This window comes from Coturnix japonica, chromosome 1, assembly GCF_054131305.1.
Source record: "Coturnix japonica strain WE chromosome 1, WE-NBRP24, whole genome shotgun sequence".
In the NCBI taxonomy this organism is placed as follows: Eukaryota; Metazoa; Chordata; class Aves; order Galliformes; family Phasianidae; genus Coturnix; species Coturnix japonica.
In genome coordinates, this window is record NC_140663.1 from 108,144,887 (window position 1) to 108,166,345 (window position 21,459).

Genomic DNA, 21,459 nt, shown 5'->3' on the forward strand with positions numbered 1-21,459 from the left:
AGTAGCCCCAGAGGAGATTACATAAAAGCCCACTTCTAACTTCATAGTCCTTTAGTGTTAAGCATCAAGCCAGATGAGAACCAGTTAGCAGAGAAGTAGACAGTTGTTTTTGTTTCAGAAGGTTGGTTTTGTTTGTTTTAATTTACCTGTATTCTGGCACAAAAATTCCAACAAATTCTAATTTGATGACCAAATGCTCATCAGCTGGAAAATTTCCAAACGCAGCAGCTGCATGGCATGCTCTCTTTTCAGCAAAAAGGACCCAGTTAAAATGCGGAGCAGTACAACAGTCTCTTTTGAGCTAGCCAAGGGACTAGAAATTCCCACTTAATTCTGTTACCTTTGAAATGTAGGGTACGTGCACCAAGCATTTTTCCTGAGAATCTTGCTCCACTATTGTCAAAGCACTTTTGTTCTAGAGCACTTACCTCTGGCCTCAGGATGGCCTTCTTACAGGCCTGGCATATAGGACCACTCCGGGAAAAACTGAGGGGAAGACGTCGGGTTCTATTCTGGCAAGTTGGTTCCTCACATATTAACCAACCCTGCAGAAAAAGCAAACGGAAAGAGAAGGAAAAAAGAAAAAAATAGTAAAAATCCCAAGTACAGCTTGTTTTTACTCCATCCAAACAATGCATCATAGTCCACAAGGAACGAACCAAAAAAAAAGCACCAGCAACTTTAAGTCCACTTTGAAGCTGATATTTATAACATGTGTCCCTAAGATCCAAAAATCACATGAAAAGGGATGAAGATGCTTGTTTAAGGCAATACAATCCATGATGCAGAAGAAAGTTGAAGTCTTCTTGCTTCAAATGCCATATTTGCACACTTCAGTCATCCCTTCCTTAATACATACTGACACTTCTGTTGTTCAGTTCAGAAAACGATAGCATGTAACAGAACTATTTTATACAACCATACCATAATAGAGTTACCCAGGTTGGAAAAGACCTTAAAGATCATCAAGTCCAACCACAGCCTAACCATAGTACCCTAACTCTAACAACCCTCTGCTAAATCATATCCCTGAGCAAGAATAGGAAAGGACAACTGCTTTTGAGATCAGTAAGGAGTCCAGACACAGGTTAAAGAAGCACCATACCCTCTCTACAGAAGCATCACTTGCAAATGCCTAGGTGAACAGCGTAAGAGAAAACATACAATAAGTTTTTTCCAGAAGATTTTTTTCCCAACTCTTGGGAATGGTGCAAAGACCTCCTCAGTCACTTTCTCTCCCTATATTCATTAGTGCTGGATACACTACTACATCCTCAACCCAATGAACATCAAGGGCTTTTTGAACTAACATACACTTTTAGCACCTACAATACGCTGCAGAACAACTATGCGCTGTAGAAGTGTCTTATTTCTCTCAAACACATGCACAAGAACTCTTTTTTCATGCCCTCTTGTTCTCATATCAGAAGGGAATAGGAATCATTATTCCCCGCATTCGCCCTTTCCATTCCACTCATGATATTACAGGCCATCATCAACGTCACTTGCAACCATACCCCTTTGAAACCATAGTTCTACATGGTTGTTCCTTACATGGTAACCATTCCAAATCTTTCTTGCTATGCTCTAATCACTTGTAGGTTCTTTCTAGATTGAAAGGATGGGAAAAATGGGACAAACAGGGAGGCAGACAAAACCAGTACTGCACACTCTGTGCAGGACACTTGAAGAACCAACTTGCTCTCTGCTCTTCTACTCCAGGTGTTTTCCTGGTACACTAGTGAAGATCTGAACACTGAACAGTCATTTCCAAAATGACATTTTTTGTTATACAAATACTACAATTTCATTACAACTAAGTCATAATAGTCAATACACACATTGGATGCAATATTAAGATTGGGTTTTTAGTAACTACACCAGTTGACATTCACTGACTGAAAATTTCATCTGACTAACATTAGTTTAACATTAGTAACTAACATTTCATTTGACTAACAAATCAACCTAGTATCTGAAAGTCTTCCAGCAACTTTTCTCAAGCACCACCCACTTTTACTAATCCTGAGCAGCTCAGCATTATTAAACTCTATTTTAGTTTATCAGAGATCTCTGCAGTAGAAATTTCTGCTGTGAAAAGTCTATTTCTGCCAGCATTTCCAAACTTCTGCTTTTGTTGCTCCTGCAAAGAAGCTAATATAAACGCACTAGGATTCCTGGTACTTCAATGGAAATACTTCAAACCAGAGGACAACTTAGAAAATTCCTTGCAACCATTCTCACTGACTGTGTAACAAGCTGTATCATCACATTCCAGCAACGCCTTCAGCCAAATTTTCATCATGGCAGCCGAGGTTTCCAACTAGTGTCAGAGTTCTTACCCTTATAGTTTCCACAACCTCACTCAGAGTGCTAATGCCACTACTGCCAGCTTGGTTCGAGGTCAGTAATGAGAGCCTTACTATACATCCAACTATACATCTCTGGTTGATGGAGATTCTGGCTTGCTGACAAGGCATATTTGTTAATAAGATCACAGAAAGAAAATATCCTGAGTTGGAAGGGACCCATAAGCATCACTGTGGCCAACTCCTGGATCCACACAGCACCACCCAAAATCCAAACCCAAGTCTGAGTGTGCTGTCCAAATGTTCCTTGAACTCTGGAAGACTTGGGGCTGTGACCACTGTCTTGGAGAGCCTATTCCAGTGCCCCATCACTCTCTTAGCAAAGAATTCCTTCACTAGACATGGCAAGTTTTCTTTCCTCACTGGCAAGGACAAAACTGAATCTATTTTGTGACTCAGTAACCCAGTGTTCTGATTCAATATGATGAAGTAAATCACATATCTGACTGATATAATTTTATGTCACAGTCTTTCCTATTGTTTGCTGGATTACACAGAGAACTTCTTGGTGGCTTCTTCTCCAAGTAATCGGACAACCTGCACACTTGTCCTTTCACATCATCTTTGTCATCTTTACCCCTTCATTCAATTCAAAAGGACATTCTTCTATAATCTTTTCACAAGCACTAGAAGTTTGATTCAGGGATTTGCCCTTTGATGTTGTTTTTGTTGTGTTTTGTGGGTTTTTTTTTAGATTAAATGTCAGCTCCTTTCCAAACAACTATTTATTTATTCCAAAAACCTCACTTTTACCACTTCTCCAGCCATATCATATCCTCAACTTTATCCCACTTGGTGCCATGTACATCAAAACACTTTCCATTTCTTTTGCAGAAAGGAGCTTTCACATCCTTGTGGGCAGACCAGAATAACCTGTGAACTTCATGGCAAAAGCAAGGCATGCACCACTACTTTAAGATGCATGCTTAAGTCCATAATGCAGAAATTAAGTACACAAAACAGCTCTAAAGACTTAAGACCTGCAAAGAGTCAGAAAGTGCCCCATACCTATTGAGGTAGGGTTAATTTCACCTGACTTTCTGCACCTAAAAGCCTGATAGCCAGTCTAGAGATCCTATGATCTGTTTTCAGTAAATGGAGAATGAAAAAAGCATGTAGTATCTAAGCCTTCCAATGAATAATTAGGAAGCAATCTGAAACAAACAGGGCTTTAAGACATGCAGCCAGGCAGGAAGAGGTGCAGAAGGTATCCTAGCCCAGTCAGTCCCAAACCCTCCTGGTTTTGCATATAATTGCTTTGGCTAAAACTATAAGAAAAGATTTTCTGTGCACAAAAAGAGCACTTCCATGACTCAAGACATATTAAATGATTATGTTTGAACTATAAAACAATTTGTTACACTAGAAGAGCAAAGCATGAAAACTGCCAGATCACAGGGTGTTCAGTTAGGGAATGCAAGTACAACTGAAAAAACAAAGCCTAGAATAGGAGCAGCATCCCAAGTTCAGCTGAGCAGAACACTCAGAAATAGACAACCATGAAAATACTGCATGATAAAAGTAACAGTGCATTTTCTGCCACCTATTGGCATTTTTAGCTAATGATTAAGAATCAGAGGACTACACAACTAGCTTTTGTTACCAAGAAAGGGAGCATATTGTTGCTCTTGCCAAACCATGATTACATAATGACATTTGAAGCAAGTTTCTTTATGCAATTACTTCAACCGGCCATCAAAGAAAATATTGTGAACGTTTGCTGGTCACAAAATATGGAAGGTGAAACAAGATGGAAAAAAAAATCCTTGTTCAAACTAAAAACAGTAGTTTGTGATTTAAAAAAAAAAAAAAAAAGCATTCAGATTCAACAGCTTGTTAATATTGTACTTGTTTTTAACTACTACAAACTAATGGCTAAAACAGAACTTGCTTACATTTCTCAATGTACTTAAAAACTTGAGATCTAAGTTGTCTACATTAAAAGATATATGCATATATGTGACATATATGCTAACTGAACAGCCCTTCAGTTTATGGAGAAAACAGTTAATGTAATTTGCCTAGACTTATAGATATAATTAACATTCAAGAGGTCTTTTCTTCTGTCTCACCTCTCTATTCAGGACTTATTTGCGTTTGTTTGTACTTACTATCTGTTAATGTCTCTTAACAAATGACAACAATAACTGTTGCTATTATGCATGGAAATTAAACATGTAGATAACTCAGTGAAAAGAGCTATTTTTGAAAAAGCAGTATCAGAAACTCATAGCTCTTTATGTCTCTTGTTTTGCTTTGATAATTAAGCCATAGCCTTGATTTGCTTTAAACAGAAAACTTTTCCATGAACATGCATGTCGCAATCAAATTCAATACATGCATTATGTTCTGATTCAATTTGTTCAAGTGTATTACTGTTAACCCTTATTTGATCCATGCCTATCGTCTTCACTGACTAAACAAAACCAATCCTTCCTTTCCCAGCTGCTATCACTAAGTCTGTAAGTTAATTTGCAGTAGATCAAACAAAATCATAATAGAACACCTTCCGTTTTGTTCTACTTGGTATCTGCAACACTGTGGAAAATGAAAAACAATTTGACTGAAAAAAATAAATAAATGGCCACCTAGAATTTCCAATAATTCTGTCTACAAATGCTTAAATGCTTAATTCACTTTAAAATATAAAGAAAATGTCTTCAAAAATAAACCCTGAAGCAAATGCACATCATAAAGGAAAATCCCTCAAGAGTACTATGTCCACAAACTGTAGCTAATGGGGAGAAATTTGCAAGTCAAAAGTAATTTTCTTTCTTTGTAAGTCTATTCTTGAGAATTAGTCTCTCTCACTCTAGTGATCAACAAGTATTATATTATCCCAAAATACAGAGGCAAGTGGTTTTGGAACAGCCTTTCAAGGAGAAGTTGTGGGAGTCAACAACATGTATTTATTGAGCTTTATCTTAACCATTTTTATAAGCTACATTTCACAGCATAGTCTGGTTACCTGCTACAGCAGAGGGCTGGATGTGCTACTCTGCAACACTTCTGTATGTGTTTTCCTGCCTTCATATAGCCTGGGTGCTGATGGACTAAGATGCTTTAAACTAACATGGAATGAACACATGCAATAGCACAAGGGAAAAAGTTGCAAGAACTGAAAATTATTTAGGCCACAATCAGGCACTTTGGAACTGAATTTAAAATGTAATTAGTGCTTCCCTCTCTACAGTCTCCATTCAAAATAATGTTAGTGTGAATTTTTTTTAAATGGGATCCTGGTGCATGACATTGGATCTCCAGATGGCTAGAACACCTAAACTCAAGCACATTGGATCCAAATTCCATTGAATCACTACCAAGCACCCTCAAAAAGAACGTGTGGGAAGACTATTTAGATCTGCTTTCCTAATCAATCAGTGTGCGCAGGCTGATAATAAGCCAGTTTTTGGAAGGCTGAGAATCAGACAAAACAATGAAAATTTCCTGATTTGAGCATCATGGATAGCCTGGATTGATGGGCTGAGGCCAACTGTATGAGTTTTAATCAGACCAAGTGCAGAGTCCTGCATCTTGGTTACAAAACCAAGGTGCAGAGTAGCTGGAACTCAGTGACACTAAAGTTATTCCTTCCACTTGCTATAACCTGTTGTACATCTCAAGTGTATTCTCTGTGTCCACCTGTCTTCTATAAATATCTGAATGTTTCAGGGAACAGATAGACAAACGCTGTTCAGTAGTATGGAGCATCTCAGGAATTAGAACTTGAGCCAAAACCTTGGTTTGCAAATTCTTTGGCAAGAGTTTTGGCTATTAATAGTAGCTACATCTTTTAAGAACTGCATCACAATTTACACTTCAAACACCACAGGTGGAATCAATTTCCACTTAAAGATAAACTACTACTAAAAAGTGAGGGAAGTTTTTCTGCAGAGTACTAGAAACTCACAGACTTTTGAGTAAATACAAATTCCAAGCTGCTTTTTTGTTTCTTCAGAAGAAAGAAATACCGAGGTAATAACACTAACACAATCTAATGTGCTCAGCAGCAATGAAAACCTGCATGACAGTATGAGGATTTCGGCAGACAATATGGACTAGAGTGACACTTACATGTTATATTCCCAAGATAAGAGCCCTCAGATCAGGGACGGTATCATAAATATAAAACAAGGTTTCACATGGAAACCTTCACCCACTTCCTGAGCTGAAGCTCGGTGTAACTTGGTTTCCTCAAGGAAAACTGGAGTTTTTCATGGGGAAATAAAACTACTAAAAACCTCATAAGATCTCTCTTGGAGAGAAACCAATTTTGTTGCTGGTAGGCACAAGAAAATGAACTCATTCAGTTGCTGAAAGGCCTTTCTCAAGATGGAGGTCTCAGTGAGGAAAGGCAAGGATTGGCCTGCAAACACATATCACTCTGATGCCTGCCTGCTTCATACACTCAGCTCTTTCCCAGCCAGATGCTTCACTCTGATTGTCCTTCCAGAGCAAATACAAAGATGCATAAAATAGCTGCTGGATCAATACTTGTGATGGAGTAACTTACCTGTGAGACTAGTAAAGCAGACTTGGTGGAGTCCAATTTGATCAGGAAAGCTCCAAACTTATCTTAAAACGTCTTGCCTAGTCCAGACTGTGCTTTTCTAGACAGCCTGATGGATATGACCCATTCCTTTGTAGCTAATAATGCAAACAACTTGGAGACGGAACTACCTTATAAAAGACCGCGTCAACATGTGAAGGAACACAGTATGATGATTAAGAACACCCTTTCTATCATCCACTCTCTGGGCAGGAGAAATAAAAAGCAAGTAAATTCATTGCAAAGGTGAAATTTGGAGATGATCTTGCCAGAAATGTAAGGGAAATGAATATATGTATATATATATATATATATAGGATATATATATATCCTATCTCAGAAGAACATTGTATATGGAAAAATCAGTCATCAGGTTTCTTTTACTTTCTCACAGAATTCTGGGTCAGCAACTTTTCCCAGCATCCTTCAAAGCAAGAGAGGAGACACGTTATTCAAGCATATTCAAGACACTGAGCATTAACATCTGTGAGACTGTGAGAAGCATCGTATTTTTGTATTTGAAGGATACCTACAGGATGTGCAACATTTCTTCACATGTAGTTTCAGATATTTATACCAACCATTCCAACCTTCTTTTCCACTCTAACCACAATTGACTTTGTAAAAGTTAGAAAAAAATACCAGAAAAGTGTCCTTTATATTTTCATTTGTATGGATTTCCTTACTGCAAGGAGATAAAATTACAGGAAATCAGAAGCCCTAATGTCAGGTTCAAGAGATCCCTGACTAGAGGTATGTCTGAATTTCATCCTAGAGTTTCAAGATGTGTGCACAAGTTCTTTTTAAATGCTATGCATAACTAAATCTTTCATGTAAGTAAAAAATCTCTTAATTTACCTACCATTTATACTCAAATCTAACAAAACAAAGGATGAACTTTGAGGATATCTTGATTTAAATGACTTAGACTGCTGTTCTCAAAGTAACATTTAATCATCTCCAAGCTAATAAATTAATTATTTTTCACAGACTCTTAAAAGATTGTTTTATAAAAAGAGCTGGGTCAAGGATACTATTGATGGTGGCTGACTAGCACTTTTGGCTTTTAAAGGGGATCTTAATGTCTTTTAATATATCACATTAAACATATTGCCAAGCCTGTTCTACCTAAGAGGAAACATACTTAAGTATGGCGAAGCACCTTACATTTTCATAAATTCCTTTAAAAATTCATCCTATAGCTTAAATTCCTCACCCAGGGAATGCTTATTCAGTATTATCTGTTATTCTGTAATGCAGTGCCTTTAAGTTCCAAGAAGTGATGCAAATAGTTTAACACAGTGACTGAAACTTGTTCCTGAAATTAATCCATGAAACAGTCTATAGCTCATTAAGAGATCTGATCATAGATCCATTGTGACATAATGACTACCCATATCACAAGTGAAGAAACTTCTTTTTTCTTTAAACTCACTGATGTCCATTGGCTTCAAATCTCTTTTTTCCCTAGACATTAAATGTTGTACCTAGTCCCTCACTCAGAAAAAATAACTTACATTTTTCACTATGAGTAGTTTCAGAGTTTGATGCTTCCCGATCATCCAATTTAGGAAAGAAGTAAACAGAGACAACAGCTTTTCACACTCCATTTCATGCTGCCTCACTTCAATGCAAGTTGAAGACACAATTTCAATTTCTTTTCAAAGTACTTCCTCATTTTCAAAGCTTCTTGAGTTTTGGCCTATATAAATGATCTGAATTTAGCTGTGGGATGGAGTGGATTAAAAAAAAAAACAGAACACAACAATACAATAAAACTCTCATAAAAAAAGGAAATGCCTTTCCTGTATGGTTCATTCTACCCCTCCCGAATTCATAATTTGCCTGAGAAAACATTATGCAGGACGATCAGAAGATAGAAGCAATCTCTGAGGAAAAATACAGAATGTTTCTTAAATGAAAGAATAGTAACAAGATATGAAATGTTTTTGAAAGTGTACTGCTTGAAAGCAGTACAGACCATGGAGATGTCTGTTTACATATTCAGTGTTTATTCACAGGAACAGCATTAATGGATGTTATCAAACTGAAGCATATTAGCCATCAGCTTCCTAGCATAAGCCAAATGATCACTTTACCATCCCATGAGATAATACACCTGGCAAGAGAGGACTCCCTCTACAAAACAGTATCTATTGAACCCTCCTGTCCTCAGAGACACTCCCATCTGTCCATGCAGTTCACCTCTGCAAAGCTGCCAGCCCAAAGTGAATGAAAGGCAGCTGGAGTTGACAGAACCCATATCCTTGAAGGACCAGAGCAACTAGGCAACCTGTCATTGAGGGTACATAGTTTTACTAACTAAGTACCTTAAAGAAAATACGAGAGAGAAAATAAATACTGAGTTTCTCAGAAAAACATGAAGTGTCCGTCCTTTTGTCTTGAAAATGCTGATATTAGAATGAAAGAGGAAGTGATGTGGGCTCCAGGCAGCCATTACAAAAAGTGAAGCTTACCTTTCACACTGAACTGCTCAGATTCAAAATACCCAAAGAACAAAGCCTTTGAGTATCGCAGAAATTTCACTCAGAAGGTTTAACCAACAACAAAACTCCGTCCCCATAAGAATAATTTTTAGAAGCTTATTCACTTCTGACATATATTAAATACCTTTTTATAAACTGGCTACCTCAAGATCCTATTAGTGCTGTACTGCTCCTGTGACACAAAGTAAGTCACAGAAGATAATATATGTCTATTTCTATGCTACTGAAAATGAAATCCTGTAGACATCCAAGAATGATATTTTGTGAATTGAACGCTGAATGAAAACACCCAGGATGGAAAGAAAATTTCATTAACCTCTAGAAAATATTAACATATATTAGAAAATATTAACGTAATATTAATGTACCCCACCACCCTAAGATGACAAGTGCTCAAGGTAACATTAAAAGTGCCTTGAGCAAAATTAACTTAAAAGACAGAAGTGAAAAATATCTGTAGGTCAATGCAAAAAGTTTTACATATTATTAAAAATTGATTTTTTTTTTTTAAAGTAAGACATCTTCAAATGTACAGTCATATGTCATTTCATACAAGTTATTTGAAACTTATTGATCTCATTTGTGCAGACTCTGTCATCAGTCTGCTGAAAAGATAATGGAGCACTCCAAACCCTTATGATAGGTTAGATGCAAACAGTGGCCCTCATTTAAACACATGTAATAGCAACGCGAGCAGACAAAATCCAACCTTAACAGCTGTACATTATACACTAAATGAGCGAGTATGTTCTGCTTTACTTCACATCAAAGCCAATACCTCAGTCTTGTTATCTTCAGTAAAATAAGGTTCTGGGCACCAAAGTATGCAGCCAAAAAATAAAGAACTATGGCACAAGCATTCACAGCCTTTTTATTTTACTTAAGACAATATGAAAACAACTAAATTAGATTTCAAGCAAGCAACTGGGAGAAAACTACTACGTATGGAAAATAACACTGAAAGAAAGGAACACTGAAATAGCTTTTATGTACTTCTGTATGGACACTGAAATCCTCTAGACAGATATTCAAGTCTATTCTGCAAAACGTTCTCCCTATTCATACAGCTCAAAGCAAGCTACATTCTTCAGCTGCAACAGGTCACAACTAAGTACAGTACCTTGCTTCAGAAATAATTTTGCTTTGTCTGTCAACTGTCAACAAAGCACAAAGAGCTCATACAGTCCATCCACGAATTGCCTGTTAAAGAATCTAGCAAAATACAAACAGTAAGAACTTGAGATTTCTGAAGACCCGCGCCTCTACTTTGGGTAGAAAGCTGAAAACACCATCCCCCTGCCATCTTCCACTATTCTGCCCTCTTCCCTCAAACATAAACGTAGTCTTTAACTTTCCCCCACCACAGAAATGTTGTGCAGGAAGTTGGGTGACGTCAGACCTAACAAGACCATGGAGAGAATCAACGTGCCCTTGTACATGGCAATGTCAGTAAGATATGTCAGCTCCAGTACACATTTCAAGTGAGTGAAGAGACAAGGTGATGGTTTACATGAAACGTTTACCTTTGCAACATGATTAAGAACACCTCTAAAATACCGAGAAAATTAATACAGCTGTGAAAACTTTAAAAATAATAATGCACGTACATACATAATACGTAACCTTAGAGGAGCTCGAGAGAATAAAAGATGACAGACAAAATGTTCTCAACATGCTGGTCAACTTAAACTAGAAAAGTTTAAGGCATCACTAAGCAATGTTTGTTCATTTAAGTTTAATTATTTTCTCCTTGAGAATGGAACTAATGAAACTGAATATCTTTCATGGTGTCCACGACCAGTCTGAATGGTCTGTAAACAGGGCTGAGGGCAGACAAGGGAACTGGCTGAGCTGGGGGGTTGCTAGGTGATGCAGAATGTAAACTCACAAACTTGCTCAGGTTTACTTAGCTTTCAGGCTGCTCTCACACAGGCTCTCCAAAGTTTTAAGAATTAATTCCCAGGTAGCTATTTAAAAACAAAAAGCCAAATAATTAAAAAAGAACAACCCTTCCTCCTCTTCACCGCTTCCCTAGCCTATCCCCCCCAAACAGAACAAAAAATTAGGGAAGAAGAAAGAAAATTCACAGAAATAAAGTGCAGGAAATTGCAATATTTTGAATACGATGAGAGGAATACTAATATTTTCCCCATTTATTTGTATATTATTGTTCAGGACTGACACTTCAGAAAAAGTTCCATCTCCTTAGATTAATTTTATTTCGTAAATGCAAGTAAAAAAGATTTCTAGAGCAACACTGTGGGCATTTAAAGTACTTACAATGAATATCAAGTCGCATTTACTAATATTTCCCGTACGGATTACAAAAGCAAACTTTCCAGTGGAGCCATTTATTTCTGTCCCCGTCCTTTTCAGAGCTGTGGTTATATATTTTTTTTTTATTATTTTTTTTTTACTTTTTTCTAAAGTATCTGATCAGAGATTGTCCGGTAAGAGCACTTTATTAGATCATCAGTCAGAGGGTTTTACAAGCACCGAGAGCTATGGGCTCAAATGCAGCACATCAGTTTTAATAGCCGAAGGTCTAATAGTAAACTGCAGATACTGCTGAGAACTTTCCATGCACTGAACTCTTGAAAAAGCACCATCTCTCAAGCTTAAATGCAGCTGCCTCTTTCAATGCCGCAAATGGGTAAATTTGACAAAAAAGCCACCATTAAGACTACATGAAAGGCTCAAGACAACATCCTTTCAAAGCTTTGTACTTCAGTAATCAGATGTACTTACTCACCCCCTCCCCCAAACCCGATCAAGAACTATTTCTGAATGGTAGGAAATAATTCCACTTTGTACATCTTTTAGTTAATCAAGACTTTCTATTCAGCAATTTGACCTTTTGTTCAAAACAGGATTATCAGTTTTTTCGCCAGTTACCAAGGGCGACTCGCATGGTGAACATAATTGCAATAATTTGCAAAACACCATGGCAACCCACATTACAACTAGGTAAATACTGGTCTTTTGTGCTACATTGTTATTTTCAGAGATGCTGAAGTCAAAGAACGAATGACAAATGAACACAAAATTTATATTTGCTTTGTCTCAAAAGAGAAGAAAATTGATAACAAGAATTGGGGGGAAACCGACTACAGCTGTAATTTCTAACTTGATTAATTAGGATGGTAACAGTCCTTAACAGTATATTCAACAAACAGCCCTGACTCGGTCTCTCCACCCACCTCTCCCTCTTTCCTCACTACTACCACTGACCCCCACCCCAGACAAATTTTTGCAGCTAGGAGAACAAACAACTCCATTTGCTCTTTTCTTCAACTTAATGGAATCCTTAATTACAGAATATTGTTCTCCCGTTCTTCATTACACTGAAAACTGCGAGTGAGAGAGAGAAGAAGGAAGCCAGTGCCACGCAGACGGGGTAGCTACAGTCATCTTATCTGCCTTTCTTTTTTTGTCCACAGCGGACCTAAAGATGAGATGGCATTTTTAAAAATAATATTAGCAGCTGCTGCATAGCAGATAATTAAACTATTTAGTGCTCGAGTTCTCTCACTGGCAGTGGTAGCGAACCACGGAAGCTTAAGTCAAGTCATGATTAAAATCTAAAATCAGAGGTAGTAACTGCTTAATTTTTTTTTCTTCAAATTACTAAACAAGGTGTTTTCTAAGAAAATACTTATTGTTGAAGTAATAATCGAAGTAATATTATGTATTTCATTAACTAAGATTTTTTAAAAACTTATTTACTTTTAAATTGCAGGGATCTTATTGTTACAGCATAAGCTTTTACAAAGACTACAGGAAGCCAGATTAAAATCAAGTATTTCAGAAATATGCTACAAACAGAGGAATAATTCAGCTTACGAAAAAAATAAAATCACCTGAAACAGTGTAATGCACGTTACTACAGAGACTTAAAAATAAATTTACTACATACTACCAATGCACGAGTTCTGAACTGAGGAATTTATCATGCTACAGTGAACTGACTGAATGGTTGAGACCTTAGTTTTCATGATACCATTAATATAAACAACTTATATCACTACACAGGCCAAATCCTGCCATCAGACGTAAGCACATGGTTCCTATAACGTTAGCATCCTTCAGTAATGAATGTTCTCCGTATGTTCACGCAAAGAGTACATGAAAAATACATTAAGCTGCAAAAAGCATGCAATCAGAAGCCAGTGTAATCCTCATTTCAATTCCCTGTACATACAAATCATGTGTCAACTTACAGTTAAGGACCACATCTTTATTTTAATTCTCATTAAAGGTCTGAATTGCTATTAGGATGAAACAGGCTTGCAATCCCTGCATACTGCAGACATGGAGACTACATGGTAAAACTATTTTAAAAGTAATAAATAAAACTTAATCCTGACCCAGAAAGCTGAAAAGTACTTCTGTCTCTGTTACAGAGATCCTCTGTGCTGCTGGCCTACTCACTACAACTTTATTGGGAGAACTCACAAGCAACAGTCACCCGAAAAATCAGGCTGGTTTTGGTGAAATGTGAAGGTCTACACTGCTGAAGGTTGAGTATACCCAACTGCCACCTTAAAGCCATGCTCTGCACAATGCTATGTGCTCTGAAAAATCTGGTCCTTTGCATTATGGACCAGGTACCCACAATTTCAAGTACTTCTCATGTATTCACTCCATTTCTCTGAGAACTAAAAATAATTGTCCTCTCACTCTATGAGAACCATTTTGTACTACAGCGGAGCATGCCACACAGGGAACTCCTTGAGAAAAATAAATAATTCTAGGCAAAGTCACAAGGAGCGCATGCAGTATGCAATGGAGACAAACCATTCCCACCTGCCTGCTCACCTGATGAGTGCCGTCCAGCCCGCAGGATGGCAGGTTAGCTACTGAAAATAAAAATGGGGTAATTGCAGATGCAAGTGACTTGGGATAAAGTTAAGCAAGCAGCATTAAATACCGTATTTCTCAATTTTCAAAAGTCCAACTCTTTAAAGTCAAGATCTTTCTTCTATTTTAATTTATTTTTAAAAGTCCACCTTTCTGCCCATCCTTCTCCAAAATAAGGTTTAAGGGAATGCACAGATTTTAATGCTTGAACTGAAGGGAGTAACCCATAACAACAGCAAATCTCCTCCTTCTCTGTAAGCCACATATTTTGCCCAGCATTTGTCAATAGCAGAGGCAGGCAACTTAAGATTTTTCTTTTACAGGTATCACACTCAAATATAATTGCTTTTCCTGTCCAAATTTTCACTGGTCTATCTTCATCCATCTTTGTACTATTTCAAGCCTCCTTGCCCAATTAAGTGCTTGCCTCATGGAATACCAGTCTGAATAGTCTAATTTAGGCAAGTCTGCTGAATTCTGCTTCTTTGCTTTTCATTTCCACTACATCCACCAAGTTCCACTTGAACTCTCTTGTGCCAATTCCAGTCTCTTTGCTCACCTATAGCCAATCTTTCAATCGTATTTCACATCACAGAACGCCTTGAGTTGGAATGTACTTCAAAGCCCATCCAGTTCCACTGCCCCCTTCTGTGGGCAGTGCTGCCCCCCACCAGCTCAGGCTGCCCAGAACATCCAACTCAGCCTTGAGCGCCTCCAGGGATGGTTGCCAGTATCTAACAACCCTCTGAGAACTTGCTTCCACCACCTTATTTTTAATTTTTAATTCTTTTTATTTTTTAAAAGACATACCTAGCTCTGCTCCATCTGCATCTGAAGGCAGCTATTTCTTTTTCTTTCCTATTTCTGCAAAATGTATTGATGTCCTTAGACAGACACTCATGTTCTGACCAAGGGCCTAAAACCCATTCCTAAAACCCAGAATTCTGACAAGGAATTTTGCTGAACCTGAACATTTGCAAGGACCTGCTGATAAAATAACATATTAAATGCTTTTCTTCAAAGCTTGTAAATTTAAATAATTTAGATGGATTTCTACATGGACAGCAAAAGAAATGAAGAATGAAAATATACATTCTTTCAATCAAGCCATACAAATTGCATTTCAGGAATGGCAAAGACATCTGAACAACAGTAATACTGCTTTAGTGCACTATCATGCAATAAGCAAGTGATTATAATTAAAGCGTTTTCATGTGTGTGACCTACACATAAATTACACTAGACATTCCCCTTTCCCACTCCTCCTCAGGTGACCACAACACTGCATAAACATAGTTGTTTGCTGGTGCTCATTAGGCAAATTCATATATCAGCATGCACACGTTTCAACTGCAACTTCTGGTTTTGTAATGCTTTAAAATAATTAAATATACCCAAAGTATTCTTTATTCTGAGCTAGAACCCATATACTACCCCTACTTAACTCCATTCTAAATGTTTCCATTCTCTTCCCATTTCTGTTACTCAATTAAACACAAGCAAGACACCCCAGAGTCTCAAAACTTCTGGGACCATTAGGCTTCTACCTTAGCCTCCCTTCAGCTATCCAATTATTTTTATAACTATGTAGGTCACTTCAAAAGTAATGCCTCAAATTTATCTCCATGGAAACTACTACAGAAACAAAGAACACAACAACACTATTTGATAGAGCAAATTCTCAGCTACAAAACACTATTTTTCAAGTCACAACCATGAGCTATGCATTTCCAACAGTAACAAATAAGTATCTGCATGCCACGCTCATAAAAATCTGCACTGCAGAAGTGATCCACTGTTGCTGTCCCCACCACTGAAAACGCACCCTCACCACTTCACTGTGCTCACATCCAGTGTTTGACCTCCATAAACATTCAGTGAATGTCAGTAGGTGCCACTTCTATCGCATGGAAGAATCCACTTCCACACCTTTTACTTCATCTACACTTCTACGCCAGACACCATTGTGTCACAATGCCCCTTTGCTGCCATCAGTCACACAGCAACAAAATAGAATGGAATACTGGTGGTTAGGTTCAACTTCTACTGCCATACCACCAACATCCGCCTCTGATTTCATAGGCCATCGTGATAAAATAGGAGGCGTTATTTTTGGAGCTACCCTTTTGTACGTTCAACATGTTCCCTCAAATCTTCCTGCAGTCCTTATAGATTTTCTGTCAAACTCTCTCTTAGTCTGGTCTATTCTTTTTGAAAAGACAGCTCTTGTTCTCTCATCTTAGACTTCATTTACCTTTCCCACTACAGTCAGACTGCATATTCACTTCATCAGGAATGACTGACTTCTTCAGCAGCACCTTGTACCCAATGCTGTACCAATCTTCATGTAAGTAGTAAACACATATTGAGAGAAAATAGCCATAAATGTCACAATGCTCAGATGCAGACCAGAGATTGTGTCAAGAGAGGCCAGTGGGAGACAGAATTTTGAAGGACAGCTTAAAGCATTTGTTATCAATAATTATGTTTTTCAGGTCAGTATTGCTGCTACTTGCTGTGAATACCAGAAAGCAGTCAAGCATCCAAACTGATCTGCCCAATTTTCAGCACAGAATGGCTGAGGTGGGAACAGACCTCTTGAGGCCACCTGACCCAACTGACCCAGCAAGGACAACCACAGCAGAGTGCCAGGCCCACATCCAGGTGGCTTTTGGAGATCTCCGGAGACCCCACAGCCTCTGGGCAGCCTGTGCCAGTGCTCCAGAAACAGCACAGAAGTGCTGCCTGGTGCTCAAAGGGAACCTACTGCTTCAGGTCCTGGCACTGGGCACCACTGGAAGGAACCCCAGAGAACTGGACCCAGGACTCCAGGTGGGTCCTCTCCAATGCTGAGGGGAAGGACCACACCTCTCCTGTCCTGCCAGCAATACTTAGCCTAATGCAGCCAAGATTACCATTAGCCTTCTTAGCATCAGGGGCACCCTGTTAACTCACGTTCAACCCGGTGTCCACCAGGACCCTTTGAGTGATGTCACAAAGGAACGACATCTCAGAAGAGCTGTCATGAATTAGTTTACAATAAAAACAAACAAAAACAAAAATCCGTTTTTCCTGAATCTTGAAGAAAACACCCATCTATCTAAGAGTAAACAACCATAATGGCATCTAAAATGTGGCAATGTTTTAAAACTTGAAAAAACAAACAAAAAAACCAATAAAATTTAACACTTGTAGCAATGTAACTTAGTAAGATTTGCCAGTGATACTAAAAACTGGTTTGAGGCTGGTATTCTGGTCTGAGAGGTTTCTTCAACCTCAATTATTCTAGACTAGCAAAAGTGAACACGTGGATTGGTAAGCTATGTAAGCTACAGTGTAACTATAAAAAAAGAACCCACCAAAAAAAACCAGGCCTGTCACAAACTCATTGAACTAAAAAAATCTCAGAACTGGGAAAAAACTTTCCTATTGCTCATACAGTGGTGACCAACACAACAAGTAAAAGAAGCAGGACACCCATTGCACAGATTTATAAATATACATTCACAAATATAGAGAGAGGAAGAATCTACTATAAGTAGCGTTTAGAACATCTCATTTAAGAAGGACAAACAGAGCAAAGCCGAAGTATCATCCTTCAAATACACTCTTCTTCATTTTTCTTTGAAAAGGTTACTTGGGAGCCTACAGTCTGACTGTGCTGCTATGCTGCTATGGTGTCACTGCTTTGAGTTTGTGATAGACATACCACACAGACATATCTCTAGGACTAGGATTTTTCAAAAATCTAAAGAGAATACTTGCTGTAAGAAATTGTGTGTCTGAAACAAACTCTGAATTACACTTTGAGAGGTAAAGAAAAAGTAAATGACAGGGAGAAAAGACTGACTACTTATCAACGGCTATTATAATCTTATTTTATTTGGGTGAGAGGGTAAGACATCAGCGCCAACCCATTATACTATTTCTTCTGTATTTTGGAAGAGTGCAGTAACAGTCTGACAGCAAATCAAGAACTGTATTTGGGTTTGTTAGCAATAAAATACAGTCCTTTAAAACTCAGAATATTCATAAAAATTAATACTTGCACTTAAATTATTTACAGAGCTAAAATTATCTATTACTTGCTGAACTTCACCTGACATTACTTGAAAAGACTGAGACTCCACCTATCTATAAAAATGCTAATTTTCCATTTAACATTTAAACAAGCTAACCAGGATGGATCTACAGAACAATTTGTATGCATCAGTCTAACACTAAATGAAGGAAAAACAACAGAAATACTGATAGAAACCTTAAGTGATTGAGCAGTTAAAGACAGGAATGTAATTAACATCAGCCAATATAATTTTACTTACAGCAATATAAACTAAATATGAAGTTCTCTCTTAGGTAAGATTACAAGTTTGGTTCAGAAATACAGATGTACTATAATTTATCATCTCTTCAATGGTGTTTGATTTACTTCCAAAGGACACTGCTGTAGAATTACTAGTGTTAATAAATACACGTAAAATGGATTAAGAGGTGCAAAGTTGAAGCATCTCAAAAAATCCGTTGTCCATGAGACACAAAGTGATGACAGTCAAATAAGCATTTGTCAATATGAGATGGAAAGGGATTCTGATGATATATCACAAGGAAAAGGTTACAGACCTACTCTTCAACATTTACATCAGTGATTAGCAGAAGAGATAAATCAATTCACATACATTCTAAGGACGACAAAAGCAGAACAGTAAATAACAACAAGCATCAGCAAACTGGTTTGGTAAACCACACTCATTCAAACTTGTTTTAGAACAGCCAAAGAAAAAACCTACACACAGGGAACAACAAACTATAGTTCATACCTATAGAATTATCAGCTGAAAAGGAGTCACGGTAGCTAAGTAATTCAGCATAAGCTCTAAAGGCACACATAAGATGTAAGGATTCAATACCAGAGATCTGTGCGTGAGTACTGAGGTGATTTTTCTTTAAAGATATTGGTGAGAATGATACCAGAGCACACAGTTCTGGTGATAAGAGTTAAAAGAAGTTGAAAGACAACAGGTACAGTGAAAAGCCATAAACAGAATTGCAAGGTGTTGAAAAAACACGCAATGGCAACAGATTTTAGGTTTACAACCTCTTATCAAAAAAGAAGAATGAAAGGCAACTTGTTCAGAATGTATAAGAACTGTATGGAAAAAAAGAGTAGGTAACACAAGATGCATGTTGAGAAAAAAGGAGCAATATGAGCCACCGGCTGGAAAAATTCTGTGGGTTGAAAACTGGCTCAGTGACTGATCCTAAAGGGTGGTAATTAGAAGAGAACCCAGAGCTTCCAGCAGACATCAAGCTGAACATGAGTTCTTGTACAGAAGAGTATCCAGGACTGCATGAAGAAGCATTGCCATCATGCTGAGCTAAGTGATCCTTTCTCTGCTCAGGAATGAAGCAGGAAGCTATAAGATCCATCTGCTAAAGTAAACAGGAGCATCAGAGCATCATTTCCATCAGATCTGATAACCTATTAAGTGTGACCAGGATAAGGTTTTGGAGGGGGTGGCATCCAAAGCTTGGACAGTTACAGTACAAGGAGCCATGAGGAAAACATTCTCAGCACAAGGAATAAGCAGGAAGAGTTAAAAATCCGTGCAAAGAGAACTACAGCTTCACAAGGACTACAGAAGTGTGGTAAGTAAGTGAATGGCATATAATGGAGTGCTGTATAGGAGATTAAAGAAGGCCAGGCTAAGGTTGGGAGGAAGAGGGAGTTGCAGTCAGTGTAAAGGAGCATCCTACGTGTGTTGTGCTTTTCTCTGGAGTCACAAGCCAATAAAGAGCTTGTGGGTAAGCTCTGTACCTCTCCTGGACTCTCTCCAGAAGTTCCCTGTCTTTCTTGAACTGAGAAGCCTAGATCTGAACACAATACTGCAGATTTGGCCTCACCAGGGTGGAGTGAAAAGGAAAAATAACCTCTCCCAACCTGCTGGCTACGCTATTTCTAACACACCACAGGATACTACTGGTCTTCTTGGAGGCATTGTTTTCAGAGCAGTACTTGTAACACCATCAGGTGTAATATGGAGCTTTGATATTTTGTTTTGCCCAGTGTATATATTTTAAACCTGCGTACTCGTTTGGTTATATTAATCGACTTTCCTTTCTGAAGTAGTTCCACCAACATTCAGAGGCATGGGGCTGCTCTGAAAGTAATGCCTCCTATTTTATTATGTTGACCCATTATGTCAGAGATGGACATGGCTGCATCAGACTCTTAAATATTCTGCTTAACCTTGAAGATGTACGCAATACATTTTGTATATTTCAGGAACATTTAAAAAATATGCTAAATTAATAGACCCCCTTAGTTACTATGGTAATAAGCACTTTGTAAAAGCACATACATATCTAAAATATGTTTTAATTCATATTGACATCAACCTATTTTCCTATGTTATAAAACATAAGAAATAACAGAAACTAGCTATTAAGCAAATTCTTAATCGAGACTTTGTGGAGACTAATACCAAATAATTTTCTATTTTGTTCTGAAGTTACTTGTTTCTAAGGCAGAAACTTCATGTAATTCACACCTGAAAAAAAAAAAAATCATATCTGGGTAGACAGCATATTAAAATATTGTGGAAAAATAAAGATAGTGGTTGTTTTATAAAACAGATGTTTATGAAGTCTGTATTACAAAAACCATTAGTCTGCATCATACAAATCTTGATCTAATTGACAAAGAATGATATAAAAGTTCCCTAAGAGTGGTACTTACAAAGTCAACACAACAACCCATAAACATTACTTACAAATTAAATAAACAAAGACATATTTTGAGAGGGAAGGATATCAGGAAATAAAAAACATAGATGTTTCAAATTTCAGACCAAATGTCTACTGCTGGACTCAGTATTTCTGACTGCTGTAACTAAATGACAAGGTGGCTCCTGCACTAGTGGATACCACTTGGGAACTAGTCCTTAATCTGGCACCAAGCTAAGTTTACCCAGTTTCCTTTCCTGCCTTTGGATGCAGAGCTTCTTTTTAAGCTAGGAATCATAATGCATTTATTCTGCAACTCTATCAAATGTTCTAAAAACAGCAGCAAAACTCAAAAAGCAGAGACTCATTCATATATATAAATTCTGAATGCTTCTTCATAGAAGATGGCACGAGTCTTAGTTCTACTGGACTCTCTAGTCTTATACTGAAC

The 21,459-nt window shown here is 37.7% G+C and overlaps 1 protein-coding gene across 1 annotated transcript in view; it reads right to left on the bottom strand.

The window, feature by feature from the left end:
* The window catches only part of POLA1 (DNA polymerase alpha 1, catalytic subunit), a 182,850-nt gene that overhangs the window by 60,771 nt on the left and 100,620 nt on the right, over positions 1–21,459 (bottom strand). The window contains exon 35 of the mRNA XM_085530470.1: positions 429–545. Coding sequence (XP_085386596.1) covers positions 429–545 — 117 coding nt within the window. The remainder of the gene's footprint in view (positions 1–428; positions 546–21,459) is intronic.